Consider the following 18,129-nt stretch of genomic DNA (forward strand, 5'->3'; position numbering starts at 1 on the left):
GCACGAGATTCATTTACAATTCGAGCGATATCTGGTTCGAGCGCGACCGACAAATTGATGAGACCTTCACGGGAAATAATGGTATTTTCTCTAATAATCGCACAAAACGATCATGATTGCCGTAATTATATAACAAATGGAATATAGACACGGCACGGGGGCAGGACAGCCCCCGCGATTCCCCGCATGCGAAGTAGGTCTTTGCAATATGCGAGAGCGTTAATTACTAAAAAGTACGTGCTCGCGCGTACCTAAAGCATTTAATTTACATTTTGACGAGGCCGCTTAATAAAACGGCCCAGCGAGAGGTTCTAACGACCGACATTGCATGAAACAGGCAGCAATTAAACCCGACGCGCCTATTCCAAGTTGAAGGTACCTTTGAGACGGAATAGAAGGAAAGAGAAAAAGAAAGAGAGAGAGAGAGAGAGAGAGAGAGAGAGAGAGAGAGAGAGAGAGAGAGAGAAAAGGAAAGATGCAGAAAATGAGAAGATACCGAAACCACGAGTATTTATAACTTACGCTGGAATAAACATGCGAGGTATTTCAGAAAGTGCACTTTTCTTTGACGGTGCTTCGAAATACGATAAAATTTTTTACAGCAAATTTTCAACGCATAATTAATATATAAATTTAGTGTATTGGAATGCAAAAGTTTTGTGGTCATTTCAATGCGAGCCTTTTTAAGTGAATATTAATGGATACGTTCGAAAATTTTCATTGGCCGTCGATTAAAATTATTATATTTTCTGCCAAAATATACTTCTCGTCAAACATTGAAGCATATAATAATTAAAATGCAATATTTTTCCCTATATCGCGACCCTACATCGTGTCATTAAAATTAATAATAGTAATGGACATATATGTATTACGTAATACGTCATGTGTGTGAGGGACATGTGAAAATTGTAATTTCAAAAATAATTAACGTTATAAAGGGTGCAATAAAAAAACTGCTAGCAAGATTAAATCCGAACAAAGTCAACATGTTCGACGAAATTGTAAGGGTTCGATAAAGCACGGATATGATTAAAGATATTTCTCGATTAACCCGATTGGCTTAACTGCACCGTAAATACGTCCCTCCCGGACTTGTGAGAAACTCTTGCTAGGCACGTACCAATCATCGTTGCGCGCCGAACTGATGGCATACCTGCGCCATTCGTGCTGTTGCGCCAACAGAATATTAATACGTTCCATTATCTAGCGTCTTGCAGTAAAAAGCCACGGTACTCGTACTATCGGGTACGGTATCTGTTACACCTTCGTAGCAATAAACAATAAAACGTGGCGCGCGTGCCCGGAACGCTTTTATCCCACGGTTCGATTTTCGAAGAAATATATCGGTCGCAATTGTTCACGGTCATCTCAGCGCGATACGTCCCGTCCCGTAAATAAGACTGCGAATTTTCGCGACGGCTGATTTATCGTTTCGAAAACAGACTGAATCTCGGCACCATAAATTAAGGAGTAGCGCTCGATCTCAGGTCGTCCAACGATCCAAGGACACTTCTCGTCTCCATCGACTGTCTTGTTTTTAATCGCCTCCGAGACAAATTGATCTCACTGATAAATAGCGAAAGAAATGGTTTTTCTCCGCCTCGGAACATTTATTTTTATAATCTACCTAGACTGGTACTGGTCTAAAAATCAAAGCTTACATAAGTAGCTTTTCTGAAAAAAGTTCTATTTCGCGCCGAACGGTTTTATCTCCCTAACCGGTATTCCGCATTCCCCAACTCTACGAAGTACATACATGTATGATATTGACTTTCGGAAAAATTTACATCATTTTTATAAGACCATATTACTGCTGCAATATCAAGAAATGTAGTAGCGTTTTACGGCAAGTATATACAGAATACAATAAAAAAATAAATTAATTGCCCTAATATTTTTCTGTAAATCAATATTACAAAATAAAAATGATACGATAAGGTTCAACTCATATTCGCAAACAAACGATGTTTAGAATGGCGATAAAAGCAATTGATTTTTCGTAATACCGAGCGATAACCGTTCGTGATACTGGAGAATAATACTTGGATATACTAGATAGAGCACTCGAGAAGAAAGACGTAAGATGTAGCGATAGTTACTCGTATTCGGGAACGTATCGATTCCTGGCCAGCCGTTCCTCCTCTTGCTGCCTGTACTGCGAGGCGAGACGGTGATCGCTCTTGCTCCTCATAAGACCAGGCGAACCCACCGGTGGGGCTAAACTGCTGGAGCTCCCCAGCAATCCGCCGCTTCCGCTTTCCGGTTTAATGTTCAATTCGCCGTAACCCGCCACGTGAAGGACAAGCTGATTCGGATCGTGAGCCATCACGAAGCGGACTCGTCGGTTGTAATCCCCCGCCTCGTATTCGAAGTTCCTGCGGAGAACAATCGTTCATCTTCATTCGCCGAGAGATATGACAGACCGCTTTAACTGTGCGAATTAAGTTTCGCAAAATCGATAATAATTATATCGCGGATTGTACTGTGTAAAGTCGAAAGAAATTATAATGGAGAAATACTAATCTTCTTATCATTACGTAATATTACGATAAAAATATTTCTATACCGAGTGTGATTAAGACGCGATAAATTTCAACTTTGCATGTTTTCATTTTCATGTAGGATCCTTTGATATAAATAGAAATAATTTTAAAAACTCTGAAATTGTATCGCTAACGGCATTGTTCTCAATACCGAGCGCATCTACTTGATTGCACTAGAATTTTGATACGGCGCAGTGATTCCATTTAAATCACGTACTGGAAAAAATTGCACAACTTCACATCTCGATTTAGCATATATACGCGTGAGAGCATACAGTAACGCGTGCTTTTGAAATTCATTGCAGCGTTAATTCGACAATGTTAATTACTGACGAAGTGCATTATCTTATCGAGGTATTGCGCTCGTGCGATTTTAGGTACAACCATTTCCGCAATTGAAATATACGCCCTTCGATGTTTTGTCGTTTGCGTAACATGATTATTGTACTTGAGTTAATGAACGTATAATTTTGTTATGCGGCACGATTTGCGTCTGTGATTTACGGCAGATTTTGCTCGCGTTACATATTTCATAATGGTGTGCGTAGTAATGTTGAACGTTAATTACATTACCCAACGCCGGATTTCCGCTACACCCGCAATGCTATTATCACGAATCTCTACTGGAATACGTATGGCTGCTGCCAATATCGACGTGTTCATCTCGACAGCGTTCAAATTACGATCGAGTTTTTTATTCTGGAGGTTTATGTTTATTTATTATGTCGCGTGCCTGAGAGGCAGATTATCAATTTTTTAACGATTGTAATTGTATTTTGTAGAGAAACAGAAAATAATATTTTATCATGAAAAACAAATGTTTTTTCCTCGATGGTAAACACGGTAAATGCAATTTTTTCTCCTTCGCGGTTAAACATAATTGCGACAAACAAACCGTTAAAAAGAAAACAACGTGACAATGATAATTTTACGAAATAACGTGGGAGCTATTAAATTAAAATAGATAGAGTCGAAGTGGTAAAGCATCACTACGAGATCCGAAATAATTGAAATAAAATAGCTCGTGGGGGAGACGAAACCGTTCATTTAACGATTTCTTTTTAGTCCTACGTCGTAAAAAAAAAACGGGGGAGACCGCAGAATAGATAGCCGATAATAAATCGTACAAGGCTACGAGCGGGCGGGGTTTAACGAGCGGGCGTCGAAAGGAAAAAGGGAGATTACAGGGCAACAAACCTGATAAATTCCACCGTACGCAGGAAGAGCTCCTTTGTGTCCAGGAGCTCGGCGTCGTCCCACTGCACATTTTCGTTTATATGCGCCTCCGCCAGATCGCAGTTGCTCTGGATATTCGCGATTTCCAATTCGAGATTCTCTTTGAGCTGAATCAGGCCTCTGAGCTCGGTGCCGAGGTATCGATCGACCTCGTTACGCAGATGTTCCGTACGGTCTTTCAAAGCCTTGCTCAGCCTCCGATAAATCTCGTCCACCTCTTCGGCGACCGAGGCGCAGTTTGTCTGCAGGCCCAACGTGTTTTTCTCCACCAGAGCCAGCGCGTCCTGCAGCCTGTGCAGCCCCCTGCGTACCTGTAAACGCACCACCGGTGCACCCGGGTTTGACAAGTCGGAAATGCAATTCCGCGTTAAGCCTAAGCGCGCTGCGATATCGCAATTGCAATATCGATTATGCAAATGGAAAGTGGGCGTGAATAAGCGCGTCTAATTGTCGCTATCGTTAATGTAGATTTAAAGGGTCGTTTACGCAAATTCAGTCGCTTAGAAATATTGGTAACGCATAAAAAGGAAATACGTGACTAAAGGGAATAATAGCGCAAAAATAAAAGCGTTAAGTTATACGATATCATTTACATGTTCCGAATTTTTCTTATTTTTACTCCTAATATTTTTGGAATCATATAGGTATGGAAGTTTGCTTTCGATAAACGTTCCATTTTTATTCCTGATATTTTTGAAATCATATATGAAAGCGCTTGCTTTCACATAAACTAAAATTTCTCGGTTCAGATGATGCTTTTAGGGCAAACAAACGTATCGACGATTATATTTAGGCTTCATTATAGTTATGCTATAACTGCATGGCCTAGATACGTATGTGAAGGCCTAAATGAACGCGAAGTGAACTTAGTTAAAATAATAAACAGTTTGGACTCATAAATATCTTACTGTAAGGCTCTAAAAGAGATCCGCAGTTTTACGTTATATGTTTTATGCTCTATGAAAGAGCACTAAATTTTCATAGCCGTATATAAGCCAAATGTAATTATGCTGTTCATGTTATGCTGTCCATGTATTGACATGGGTTAGCGCTGATCCAAATTAATAAAGTTTTTCTCCCTATCGAGAAATTTTTCCTAAAATTATATTCTAGAAGGAGATTATTCGTAAAAAATATTTTCAGGATATGCAATCAATATTGAATTATTCACGATTGCTATTGCAAACAAGAGAAAAAACAAGATATAGCTCCTTTTATTCGGCGCAAATTATTTGTCCAGGAATTTTACAGAATCTGTGGTTTATAGTTCTAGCTGTATCACGTAAAATTCATTGTACGAACCTTATAATATAGCAATAAATAATGCTGGAAAAATATGAAAAAGTTATTATATTCTAGACATCTTATGTACCTTATGTTTAAAATTGAGGGAGCATGCTTAGCGATTGGTGAAGAGTTTATTGAAGAGGAGAAAAGAAGCGGAGCTCTGTACAAAAAGCTTTAATACTGCGAAAATATATGCGTGGTTTCAGCAGAGATCTGAATTGGAAAATGCAACCCGAAAAACCAATAGAATATTGGTTACAGTTTTGCACAACAGATATTGACATAGATGGAAAATAACGTAAATAAAAGAAACTGCGTGACTTGAATATGGATCGTGATATCTACATTAATCCGTTGCACTCTAATAAATGCGTAGAAAAAACTTTGAGAGTCAATTATTACATGTTCAAATATAAAAGAAGAAATAACTTCTGCAAAAGCATGATAAGACCAAAAAGAAAATGTTTACAATTATTCCTTTCACAACAATTATAATTTCTATTTTTATTTAGAAATTAATGATTACGCAATATGTATTCAATATTAATACAATCTCTGAAAGAAAAGATAATTTAACCTTCCAGCTGCGCGTGAAAAGATTGAGTTTTTTTCCTTTCCGCAATAATCAATTCATTAGATGTTTCGGTATGCAATGCATTATCAAGAGAACAGGTATTACAATTACGACGCGCCGCGACCAAGAAATTTGAAATACGTGCGTAATTTCACTCAATTGGTTTGGAAGACTCGAAATTCGTGGGTATTGGCATTGTCATCGATTCAGATCGGAAGGTTTGTTTCGTGTGCAGTTACGATCCGACCGCAAATATCTATGGCGAATTGGTAACATAACGCGAATTGATCGTATACGTAGATACCGTTAAAAGAGATAACAATTAATGGATACTTCTCACCATCAACGTGTTTCAGGAAAACGTAAATGTTGCAGAAAATTGCGTAAATGACAAATCTAACGTAAAAAAAATTGTCGTGATAACTATTAAGGAAGGTGAGTCAAAATATTACAAGAGTTGCCGTGATCTGAATATTTTTGTAATGTACATTCATGAGGAAGGTACCGTGTATATAAATTGTATATCGTTAGGTACATTTCTTTTCCGTACGACGACGGGAACGGAATCGTGCCCGGTTTACGGAATAAATCCGGAAAATCGCGGGAAAACCGTCCTATTATTCTGCCGGGAGTTAGAGAAAAGTGCAAGGGACGTGAATGCATTCGCGGGGGTATTTCGGTGCATTAGCATCATAATTTCTTACGCCGTGGCGAGGACGAGTTGCATCGGTGATTTTATCATACGTGCTCCGTCGCGTTTATTTCACCGTTCGACGAGACCCGAGGCTTTTATGCGCTCCTCGAAACGCCGTGGGATGCTATTTTCGAGTGAGATTTTATGGCCTGTCGTGCGGCGCTTGAAATTGTATAAATCGGTTAAATCGCGAACAATTAAGATAAATAAATCAAATTTTTTGAACAGGATATTGTGCACGCGCCGAATAAGCGTGTACGGAAAGTATTTGTTGCTCCCGCGCAATACGATAATCAATGAAATTTTCCGGAATGCAGGATAGAAATTGTATTAATGGCTTAAATTACACGCGATAAACGATAGATACGGTACATATCTCTTTCGCGTGCGTTTTATATAGAATAAAAATGTCCAAAAATATCATTCTTTTCGATGCGTTGAGCGTAAACGCAATTTTACGAAGTGTTATACTGTAAATGGAACATTGCGCGAGTTCTTTTCAAATTGATTAAATCGGGTGCTATTAAAATAAATAAAACGAGCTTTTTAAAGCGGGATTATTTTACACGCTGTTTCACGGAACGAATGGTTCAACTTTTTTTCCTCTCTTGGTTGCCTTTAAAAATAATTATTCTTTGTCGCTTTTTATGTGCACAAAGCACGACGCGTACATTTTCGCGATATTCCGTGACATCTGTTAAATCGAAGGTAATAAAAATTAATTAAGCCTAGCCATTTCGTGCGGCTCAAACAGTGCATATTTTGCCGCGCAGATTTCCAAGTACAATCGCATGTCCATACAATAATGAGATTCGGCGCATTAGAGAATCAACTGTGTGGTTGAAAGCCTCGCGACACGGAAGTCCGGTTGTTAACTAATTAAAACCGGCAACATTCATCCTATGCCGTTCGAAGCTCCCACCGATTTATTAGTCGCCTTCAAAAAGATTCACGGCGCTGGAATTTGTTCATTAACTAATTAAATCGTGGAAAATGTAAACAAGGCGTAGAAATAAAATATGAACGGCTGTATACACAAAGAGTATAAAACTTGTATTTATTCCGTGCAGTAAATAAATTAACGTAATTAAAAGACAGAAAGCTCATGTATACCAGGCGTCCTAGATTCCTCGCGCTGCTTCTCATCTACGCATTTCTATTGCCAATTATCACAGCCAATTATCTTTCTTCTAGAAAAATTTATTATAATATTTTACGACTTTACGTAATTATTTATAATGTTCAAATACTTAAGCAGCAAAATTTTGCAATTAAAATTTTGACAAAGAAAGATGCATGCATTTTTTTTAATTCGTAACAATTTAAAAGAAGTGCACAGAATTATTTCATGACACATAGATAACGCGTTTTCCTATTATCTGCCTCGTCTGATCGATCCACGCCCAGGCTTCTAAATATACATATATAACCGTGAAACATAATAAAATATAAACGACAATCAGCATCGATTCTCGGGACATTTGAACGGGGAGAACAGACACATATTTCAGGCACGCGCGCGCAATTTCGATAGTATAGAGTAGAGGAAGATCTGACAGATTCGACAGACTCATGTTAACAACTTTGATCGTTGAAATTGTTGTGTTCGCGAATCTGTACGCGATATCCCGCTTGTCGAAGTGCAATCTCGGTGTATCTGGACTGTCTCAAAGACGATCGCGCCTCGAAGTTTATTCCGTCACTCGGAATAGATGTGATTCACCGGGGTGCTCCTGGAGACATACGGCGAATTCGCATGATCGCGGACATTATCCCATTCAATGAATACAATTAGTCTCGTAATGTTCTTGATGCAGAATTATCAAATAATAAATTTCAGCATGTAACAGTTACAGCTTCTTTTTCTTAATTAAATTGTTATCTTAAAATTTATATCTCCTATTATTTCATTTAAATGGTCTTAGACTCCCGAATTATTGCACGCGTGAATTAATTTTTCAAACACATAATATCCTGATTTTTTTAAATATATGTGATAATTCTTATACGATTACAATTTTGAGATATAACTGAAATTGAAATTTAAATTCTTTGCATTTTAGTGATATAAAGAGTAGTCGTTGGAATCGCTTCCAAACTTTTTATTTAATTAACAATCAATAATCTTATTTCGTATTTAGTCGATGTCTGTGTTGCGTTATCGAATTCAACTAACGGTTTCATATCGCACGCCGTCAGCGTAGAGCGAAAAATCTAGGTTGCAATCTTGTTTCAACGTACGTCCCTATCGTACACGGTTAATTGCAATGCGCGAAGTTGCGCGGCAATAAATTTTCCGTTGGGACGCCGAAGGGCACAACGTAACGAATTTAAAGTACACCCCGATACCGAATACCGTAACACAACAGTTCTCGCTTTCCTAAATGCGTTACAACGTCTAACCGTCGAGCCGAAGAGAAAATTAGTTATGGAGCCGGTTAAATTAGTTTCTACGATCGGTACAACCAAATTTCTCATGGCGCAGGCTTGCCTTTCAAACAGTAAGATTAGGAAAACTTGATCGACATCGGTAGTTGCATAAACAGCAATAATAAAGAGGAATATTAGAATTTATCGTTTTACTTCACGGTCGCAGCATTAATAATTGATTTGCGCGGTATCGGCGATATCGATAAATATCTCTGACATATTAATGAGTAATTAATTAATAATCTGTATTATATTTTTCCAGGATTCTAATTACTTTCAATTGCTCTAACTTTTTTTTCAACTTTCTCCAGTTCTTCAAATTTGCGGTAATCGCGTAAGAAAATGACTGCTGTACCTGAGAATTGATGCGCGCAATTTCGCGTCTCAGGATATCCATATGTGCGTCCTTGCACTCGGGGCAGCATTTCTTCTCGCAGTGCACGCACAGCTGACAGTAACTTTTCTCGGAGCAAACGCCACAGCGTTCCATAGTCTGACCGCTAGTCGGGTCCGGCAGCTCCCCCGTGATCTCGATATGCAATTCCAGGAATCGCTGCAGTGTCACGTTGGTCGGAAAGGCTTGCACGCCCTACAAATAGAATGTGTATTCGGCTTGATTAACGCCTGTAATACACGTATGTGCACCGAGTATGTCGCTTATTAATGGACCAGAATCGGTGCACCGCACGAATAATGCCGCGAATTAATTATACAACGCGCGCTTGACGCTCCTTTAACGTTAATATTATACGAGTGAAGCTACTAATATTATACGAGTGAAGCTCGTCTACTAATCTGTGTCAAAATGGATGAATTACTACTATCATGAGACGCGGTTGTTAAATATCGTCCTGAAAAAACTGTCTATGCGAACGTATTTTTTTTCTGAGACTATTCAATTTCTTCTCAAAATACAATTGTATAAATGATTATGCAGCAATCGCAACCGAAAACATTTTGGAATTCTGCTACTGCTTACGTAACTATGTTTGATTATTCTGGAAAAAAAGACAGACCAGTTCGAAGACGACATTAGCACGAAACGCGAGAATATACACTGAGTTTAATGAGAATCCTCTCGCGTTTGGATTCATCGTTGAATAAAGATGAGCTTACCCGTAACGCCGCATCGGGTTACTCTGACACGCACAGAGTAACATTTAATTTGTGCGACAAAACATAGATCGGTTTTTCTCCTGTTCGCATTATTGTCCGATCGCACAGCAAATATATTAAAGACATAAACTTGATAAAGCGACACGTAATAGCTGGCGAACTGCGTCGTTTTGCGACAAAACAAGTCGCGGACAGATTTATTTCGATTTAGACAATTTATTTCGACGTGTAATTAATCGAGGCCAGAGAGACACGAAGTAAATAATTTCTTTTAATCTTAAAAAATATTTTTAACAATTCTGAGCTTTATATAGCAATTATATATTTTAATACAATTAAGATATAATTTACCTGATATGGTATACGATGTTCGGCACGACATTCCGGACATTTGACCTGTCGACGAACATAGTCGACAAGGCCGTCCATGCACGGTTCCATGCAAAAGCTGTGTTGACATGGCAAGAGCTTTGGATTTCTGTATCGATCCAGGCATATCGCGCAGGTTAGCAGCTGCTCGAACTGCTCCATGCCTAAAAAGAAGAAAATTTATTTTCAATCTTACCTGTGTTTTACATAGGATTAATTGGTGTTATAAAATAGGACAAGTTACGTGTATGCTGTTACGATGTTGTTCAAACATTCAATTCTTTGACAGTACCGAATTGATTCAGAATTCTAATATACATTTTTGTTTTATATTGTAAATGTAAAACGATATAAAAATGTATCTAACAAATTATATTTTTCTACAAAAAATATGACGTAAATGTCATAAACATTTGTTTCATATTCAATGCTTTACAAGTATTTTTAAATATATTATATATATTTTACGAAAATCCTCATTTTCTCTTTCTCTTTCATCCCTAAAAGTAGATTATCAACGTTAATGTTGATGTGATTTGTTTTACCGTAATAGTATTTTATCGTAAAGTATATTTTAATAAGCTTATTAAAATTAAAGTATATTTTAATAAAGCTTATTAAAAGAAATAATTTAATGCGAATGCGAGGATGTTTTAATGCGTTTTAATATCTTGCGCCATTCTATCTCAACATCGTCATAGTTAATAAATAGATTATACGAGTATATCGACTGTAACCGGACAGTGTTTCAAAATTCAAATGCTGCCAAAATCTTGTTCATCCAGCCACGTGTTAAACGATTGCACGGAAACAGCAGTTGATAGTGTTCTTGCATCAGTATGTGACTGGATCGATATTTATACATTCATAGTAATAGAAATTCTTCTCAGCCATGTAGTTCGTGACAGAACTTAAAAAATAAGCGGAATTACAAATATATAACACTGCTTTATGTAATATTTTTAATTCATTTTTAATATTATCGATTACATTGTTTTATTAATGGCTTAATTTGGCCAATCTGCATTTACCATGCATTTATATATCTGTATACATCCTACTTACAAAATAATTAATTCATTGTATCGCTAATTAGCAATTACATTCAATAATTAAATCGTGACGAAATCAATGTTCAAATTTTACGGCGTAAGAACAATTTCGTGATTCTTTTTTCAATATACTACACTAGTGCCAAGACAATGTCAAGATCTTTGTGGAGTCATTGGACTTCTATTTTAAGACACGATGCATCATCAGCGTAAATTTGTAAAGAGATGGGTGAACTCAAGAGGCAACCCTGAAAACTTCTCGCGACGCAAATTATGCTGAAACTTTTTTGTAATTAAATCGTAGTTGCAGAGCGCAGAGTGCATTAAAGAATCTTATTTTTTGTTCAATAATTTGATTATTTTTTTTATGAGCAAAACTCATAAGAACTTTCGATGTGTGAGAGAAGCTCCGGTAAGAATAATAATTATAATTTTAAATATTTATCAATATAAAATTTGTTATCGTAATCTGAGCAACTTAAGATTATAAATCATATAATTCAACTGTGAATATCTTTTTAAAAATAACAATAACACGATAAATGCATTACCCAATTGTCGAAATTTAGATATAGAAATTTAGATAAAATGTAACCGTCACGCTTAATAATATCAGATTGTGATATATTATCAACCAGCTGCAATGTTCAAATTGAAATGAGTAGAATTGCAGATCGGAAACCGCGGCAACCGTAATAAATATTTGAACGTCGCTAATGAGTGAACGATTACCAATGCAATTCACGAATTAATTAATCGTGCTTGTACGAGTCGCATAGTAGGCAAGATAATCTCGATTAACGCGAAGTGAATGTTTTATTTAGCACCATGCATATTTACAGCAAAAATACTGTTTGTAATATTATTCTAGATCTGATATAGATTTAATCGTAACGTTTAGCACATATTTAAATAAATTAATAATAATTCTGTCTCTTTTTCTACTCTTTACATTTTTCTTCTCTCTCTTTTTCTATTTTTCTAATTAAATCCCTTCTCTCTCCTTTTTTTCTAGATATTATAATAGAACAAAAATATTAAATCTGATGTATTTCTTGTATCAGAATTATTAAACATTGTTTTAAGTTATATTATAAAATTTTTTATTTGCATAATTAATCACTGATTGTTGCTTTATTAATTTGTATCAAAATTGTTTACTTAGAAAATTGTATCCGTGCGATTTAATTTTAAAGACTTTATACGAGCGTGACGCACATCGAAAATCTGAGAATTCTATAAAAACTCGTCAAGTATATATCATTTCTTTCTCTGTTACGGAAGCACTCAATCAATGTCGATTATAACTCCATGAGGCACAAGCTTTCAGATCCGGACTCCTCGTAAAGCATCCGGCGTTCTGTCGCTCCGACGATGCCAACGCAAATGTTTGTTCGTCATCAAGTTGGTCTAATAAAAATGTTGCAACTTTATTAAAATTTTCGGATATCTTTAGCACAGTAAAGAACATCTAAATTCTCAACTTTTTTTAGCACTGGTATTTTTCAACATATACGATTGTATAATTTTATTAAAAATTTTTTATCTTTATATTTATAACAAAAATGACATACTAAAAAAATTTAAATTATATTAAAGTTAAATATTTAACTTAGACGCATATTTTTAAGCAAAACTTTTTTTGTGTAGATTCAGTATTTTGTAAATTAAATTTGCTCACGTATGTTATATTTGCATGTACGCAGCACTTTAATCATATATTTCACAATTAACTTAATTTAATAATGAATTAAAAATGTAAACTCGGGTAAACTTGGGTAAGATGGCCATAGAAGGAAGGTGGCCAACCTATGTTCTTTCAATGCTAGCTCACCATGAAACATGGGGTTGGCCAGCTTTCCTCTATGGCCATCTTATCCGAGTTTATCCTACAAATCTTAATGGTATTTTCAAATACGACTAATTAAACGATCATAACGTAAAGACATGCGGCTCTTCCTAGCGAACACTTAAGTCTCGACGGCGGATGAATTTAAATAACACCGACTACATTCAGAGGACGCACACGCGTGCGTCAACATCACACGGGGGGAGGGGGGGCGTTCAAAGAGATTGTTTGAAACGTTAACGAATACGTAGCTAGATGTCGAGCCAAATTCGTTTTGGCTTTCGCAAGTCTCTCCGTGCTGACGTCGCCGGCGTCGAAGGTCGTCACGTCGAGGACCGATCGCACTTCCGAGCCGACACAATGGCAAAAGCTAGTACATTAGGAAGCATTGTTACTCTCAGACGAACCACTTGTTGGATCTTAAAGCGAACTCTCCCCCTCGCCCTTCTCACTCTTTCTCTCCGCGTGCACGTTGGGGGTGCAACAGGCGGCGAGCAACGATTGTATTAGCAACTTTCATGGGCGTTGCCATGAGGATGAAACGGGATGCTAATTCTGACATTTTGACTGTGAACCTCGAAACTTCACCGAGCAACCTATCCTCTTTCCCTTGGGAGATATCCGCCTACATTATTAAAGTCCTCGTTTCATCGCGCTTTAATTGTATGATCATATTTCGTGGTGGATCACGGGGACTTTCCGGCCTTTCGAGAGAGCCCCCAGCGTGGTCTAATAATTTCGAGATTGGGAAATACCCAGTGAATAATGTTAATGATTGTACTCCGTGTATCTCCAAGAATCTCTTTTATGAAATTGTTTGTGACAGCGACTCTGTCAGAAAGATTTTCTATATTATTGTATGTATGTATTATTATTATTATTTTAAAATTAAAAGAATCCTATCGCTCGTTATAAGCTAAGTTATATGATAAGAATATCGACCAAAATTAATTCTTAACTCTTTTTAATATTAATATTGAGTTAAAAAGTAATAAAACAAGGCATTTGTGTATCATTATTAGTATAATTTGTAACAGCAAAGACTATACAAAGAAATTAATTTGTAAAATAAATATTTGATATATATATATATATATATATATATATATACGGGGAAAAATAAAACACTGACTATGTATAGTATAACGCGATATTAGTAATATTTTTAGTTATTTGTAATATTCCGCAGATATCAGGTTTATAGATGACCCGCTAAAACACAATGAACGCATCGCGTAATGCAGATTCGAAAATTCCGAGTGTCGTACTTTCACGAAATGAGGCTGCACACGTGGCGCATCATTATTCTCGTGTAGCAAAATAAACAGCGTCGCGAATGATTCAGCTTTTTCCTTTGTCCGCGCACATCAGCAGAATTTGCGGGCGTCATTTCAAAAGGAGTGTATTTCAAGTCGTCTTTTCTTGTCTAATACATCCGTGAAAGATACGCGGCGTAATTGAATACTACGAGATAGAGAGAGAGAGGGAGAGAAAGAGACATTTCGCAGAAATCTAAATTTATCATTTGTTACCATGAAATGTTCCAAAATAGCGCAGTGCGTTGGTATTTTACATTTTATTCATTCAATTTTGATCTGCCTTTGTAATATGTTTTTAATCATTTGCGTATTTTACTTGTGTATATCGTTGCACATTAAAATTTAGAGATATTAATAGCAATAACTGAATTTTAATGTACACAACGATATACATATATACGATATATATTAAATATTTATTTTTTATAATTATTTTTCTACTATTAGGTAATATTCTCTTTAAATTAGTTTGAAAATTGTTTTCGTAGTTTAAGGTGACATACAGAGTTTTTTAAAGATAAGGTTGAATTATAGATTAAGAATCTCTGAACTAATGACAGCTTTTCTGCGCAAATAAACGCGACAGATTAGTGCTTGTATATAAGTTTACAATCTTGAGTTATCATGATCGAACCATTACGCTCCTAAATTCGGTGAACCTAATGACCCCTCTAAATCCTGAATGATCACGAGGATCTGCTATGCACCTGCGTCTAATCAACGAATCCTAAATTGCTCATAGAGCGACGGGTATGTCGAATAATTTCTCCCGCCGCGGTGCACAGCACGTAATTTGTGTAGCGACTAATGTCTCGTAATCCCAGGCGCGCTTGCTCCGAAACGCAAACGAAGAGGATAAATCTCCCTAATTTCGTTCGAGCGGACAGTGACATTAAGAATACTGGACATATCTCCGCGTTTTGCAACCAAAATAGAGTAGATGCACGTATCCTTTAAAATTTGTTCCCCATGTTATTCAAGTTAGACGCACTTTCAACACTGAAGCACTTCGCTTCCAGACTCAAAAAATCTCTTAATTAAATCTTTACAATAAGACGACCTGTTTTAGATTAGAGAATTGCCGTATATTTATTTTCCCTAAATCAATATATCTCCATCGTATCTTTATTTCACGTGAGCGATTTTCAGCGTTGTCTTGCGACAAAGGAAATTGTCGATTTGAATTTAAAAACAGAACAAAGCTCGTTACTCGGTTAAGGTGAAAGCTGTTTTCCATTTTCGACGATGGACGGTCTTTCGTTATATAAAATTAATTAAAGATTAAATCAAGATGTAAATACCCATTCGTATTCGTCAGTCAAAGAACAAACGTTATCCAAACGTAGCGCACTTTCGGGATTAAAACACTTATACTCTTGTTGACGATTCGCCGATGTATCGCGGACTGATCACAAGTTCGATCTTCGATCTTCGGTCTCGTTCCACTCGCGGCTCGCACGAGGCGTTATCGATCATCCAGCCACGTGTCACGACTGGTGCCAACGACAATGACAAGACCTGAAATACTTGGCATTCGTCGCGAACAAAAGATTAATTCTGGCGATAGCAATTGCGAGTCGCTATTTAGAGCGTTTTGGATCGTCGCGTCTCTGGAATCGGTCGGTCCACACGAGATCCAGTATACTGACACTTCTCGACGTCACCGGCCAGACTTATGCTCGCGCGGCGCGGGCTATACTTAGCCGAAAGGACCTTCGATTTCCGGCGGCTCGTTTTCGGCGAACGATCTTCGGTGGAAAGCACACAAAATACATAGAGCGAGCATACGGATTTGCGATCGGAAAATTTCGAACGTGTCGTGTCCCTTCTCCACAATTTACATTTCCCGTAAAATAATTGAAAATGTTTCGCGGACGTAAAATAATATTTCGTGTTCGTAAAATAATATACACATTACAAAATGCTCTATTGTCTATTGTATATTATATTATTGTATCATTAGTTCTATTTTATTACCATGTATATATTATATAAGTCGCATTAATATTAATAGATAGAGATATTATTTTATCGATCACCTATTAAATAATAAATCGGAAAAATATAAAAAACTTGTAATATCTAATATCACAAGTTAATAAAAATTAAAAATTAATTTCGAATAAGGTTTCAATAGATTATGTCGAATCACAGTTGCAAAGTAAAACATTGAAATTCGACGTTTGATAACTTTCTCTCATGTATAATGTATCAATACTTAAACAAGTATGAAAAATTTTCGTAATAGAGTAGTATAGAGTATATAGAGTAGTATAGAGTATAGTTATAGAGTATAGAGAGAGTACTGGTGCTGATACTATAATTTTAGCGATATTGCATTGTTCTCCCCCAAGCGTGAAATAATGAATTCGATAGCCGATTTCCAATTATCCATTTTATAGAAACAGAATGACATGATATGCGTAACGAGAACCGTTTAATAATCGTTCCTGCTTAATGTCAACATTAATATGCATTCCATCGGGGCGGATCAACAGAAATTCCTATTCAATCTGCCAGCGCGGCGGCGAGCTGCAATAGCTCTGCTGCGAATAATATTGCGCCAAATGGTGCAAACACGTTGCGATACTGTTTTCTTATATCAATTGATATAAATATATAACCGGTGAAACCGCGTGACGAAAATATCATCAATCATTGCCCGTTGACCGTAAATATATTTTCCCTAGGCAATTGTCATATTACTCATCGGTTTCCTCTTTCGATTTCGGGCTGCATATCGACGTCTAATCCAAATAATCGGATGGTGACCTCGTGGAAAGAGAAACATCGATAGGAAATCGGACTTTCAGCGGGATCGGCTCCCATTTGTACGCACTGCGGATTGGATGGAATTATCGAATCGTGCACACAGAAAACTCCATTGACAGAAAACATTCGGTAACATCGGGCATCGTATCCGTCCTTTCATTTCCAAATAAGCTTTCCCTAAATACCGAAAAAGTTGACGTAAAATTTTATATTCGCGTAAATCCCGTATCTGCAATACAAATCTAGAAGAGATGAACGCGGAATGTACAATCAAAATTTCAGTGCATAACTCAGCTCGCATTTTTTCGAGCACGAAGAAAAAATCAATTTTAAAGTTGACGATATTAAATTCAGATTAAGACATATTGCGTTAAACGTTTAAGCAGATTTAAAAAAACGAGCTAAACTGCTGTCGCGTTCAACTCTTTAATTGCAAAAGGAAGAAGGCGGATCGTTGATCTAAAATCCCCACGTTCGTGCACGAAATAGCGGTCGACCACCACGATACTTGGCTATATTTAGCCCTCGCGCGTTATCCAGCACCGCTTATTTTCAACGCGATCTTAGAATAGCGGCGCGCGGCGGGAGCGGTTTATCGACCAGAGCTTTTCTCACGCTGGCAAGACAGTTTTCTACAGCCGGAATTATCCGGCCGGTTTATAAGCTCGCCCGTAAGCTCGTTTCCGCGAAAATTTAACGATAACTACAATTTTGTGCGCCAGAAGGTGCCACTCCCTACGTGAGACGTTTACCGCCCGCGCCGTATTCTTCCCCCGCGATGCATTTGCGCCTTATGTTCATCCTAAAAGCATCCCTCACATCGTTCTGCCTTGCCCGCATCCTGCGGAAAATAGATTTTCTGATAGATATCTCGACTTCTTGGCA

At 37.2% G+C, this 18,129-nt stretch overlaps 1 protein-coding gene across 3 annotated transcripts in view; it reads right to left on the reverse strand.

The window, feature by feature from the left end:
• Window positions 1-18,129, reverse strand: part of Tn (tripartite motif containing protein thin) — a 61,404-nt gene that overhangs the window by 23,450 nt on the left and 19,825 nt on the right. For 2 of the 3 annotated variants that reach the window (XM_071784464.1, XM_071784465.1), the window contains exons 3-6: window positions 10,235-10,416; window positions 9,123-9,356; window positions 3,744-4,093; window positions 2,103-2,378 (exon numbers count right to left, since the gene is read on the reverse strand). In XM_071784464.1, coding sequence (XP_071640565.1) covers window positions 2,103-2,378; window positions 3,744-4,093; window positions 9,123-9,356; window positions 10,235-10,414 — 1,040 coding nt within the window. In that variant the 5' untranslated portion in view covers window positions 10,415-10,416. Of the gene's footprint in view, window positions 1-2,102; window positions 2,379-3,743; window positions 4,094-9,122; window positions 9,357-10,234; window positions 10,417-15,773; window positions 16,059-18,129 lie in introns of those variants that run through there. The other variant, XM_071784463.1, reaches the window with a different exon arrangement.

This window comes from Temnothorax longispinosus, chromosome 7 (assembly GCF_030848805.1).
Source record: "Temnothorax longispinosus isolate EJ_2023e chromosome 7, Tlon_JGU_v1, whole genome shotgun sequence".
Classification (NCBI taxonomy): domain Eukaryota; kingdom Metazoa; phylum Arthropoda; class Insecta; order Hymenoptera; family Formicidae; genus Temnothorax; species Temnothorax longispinosus.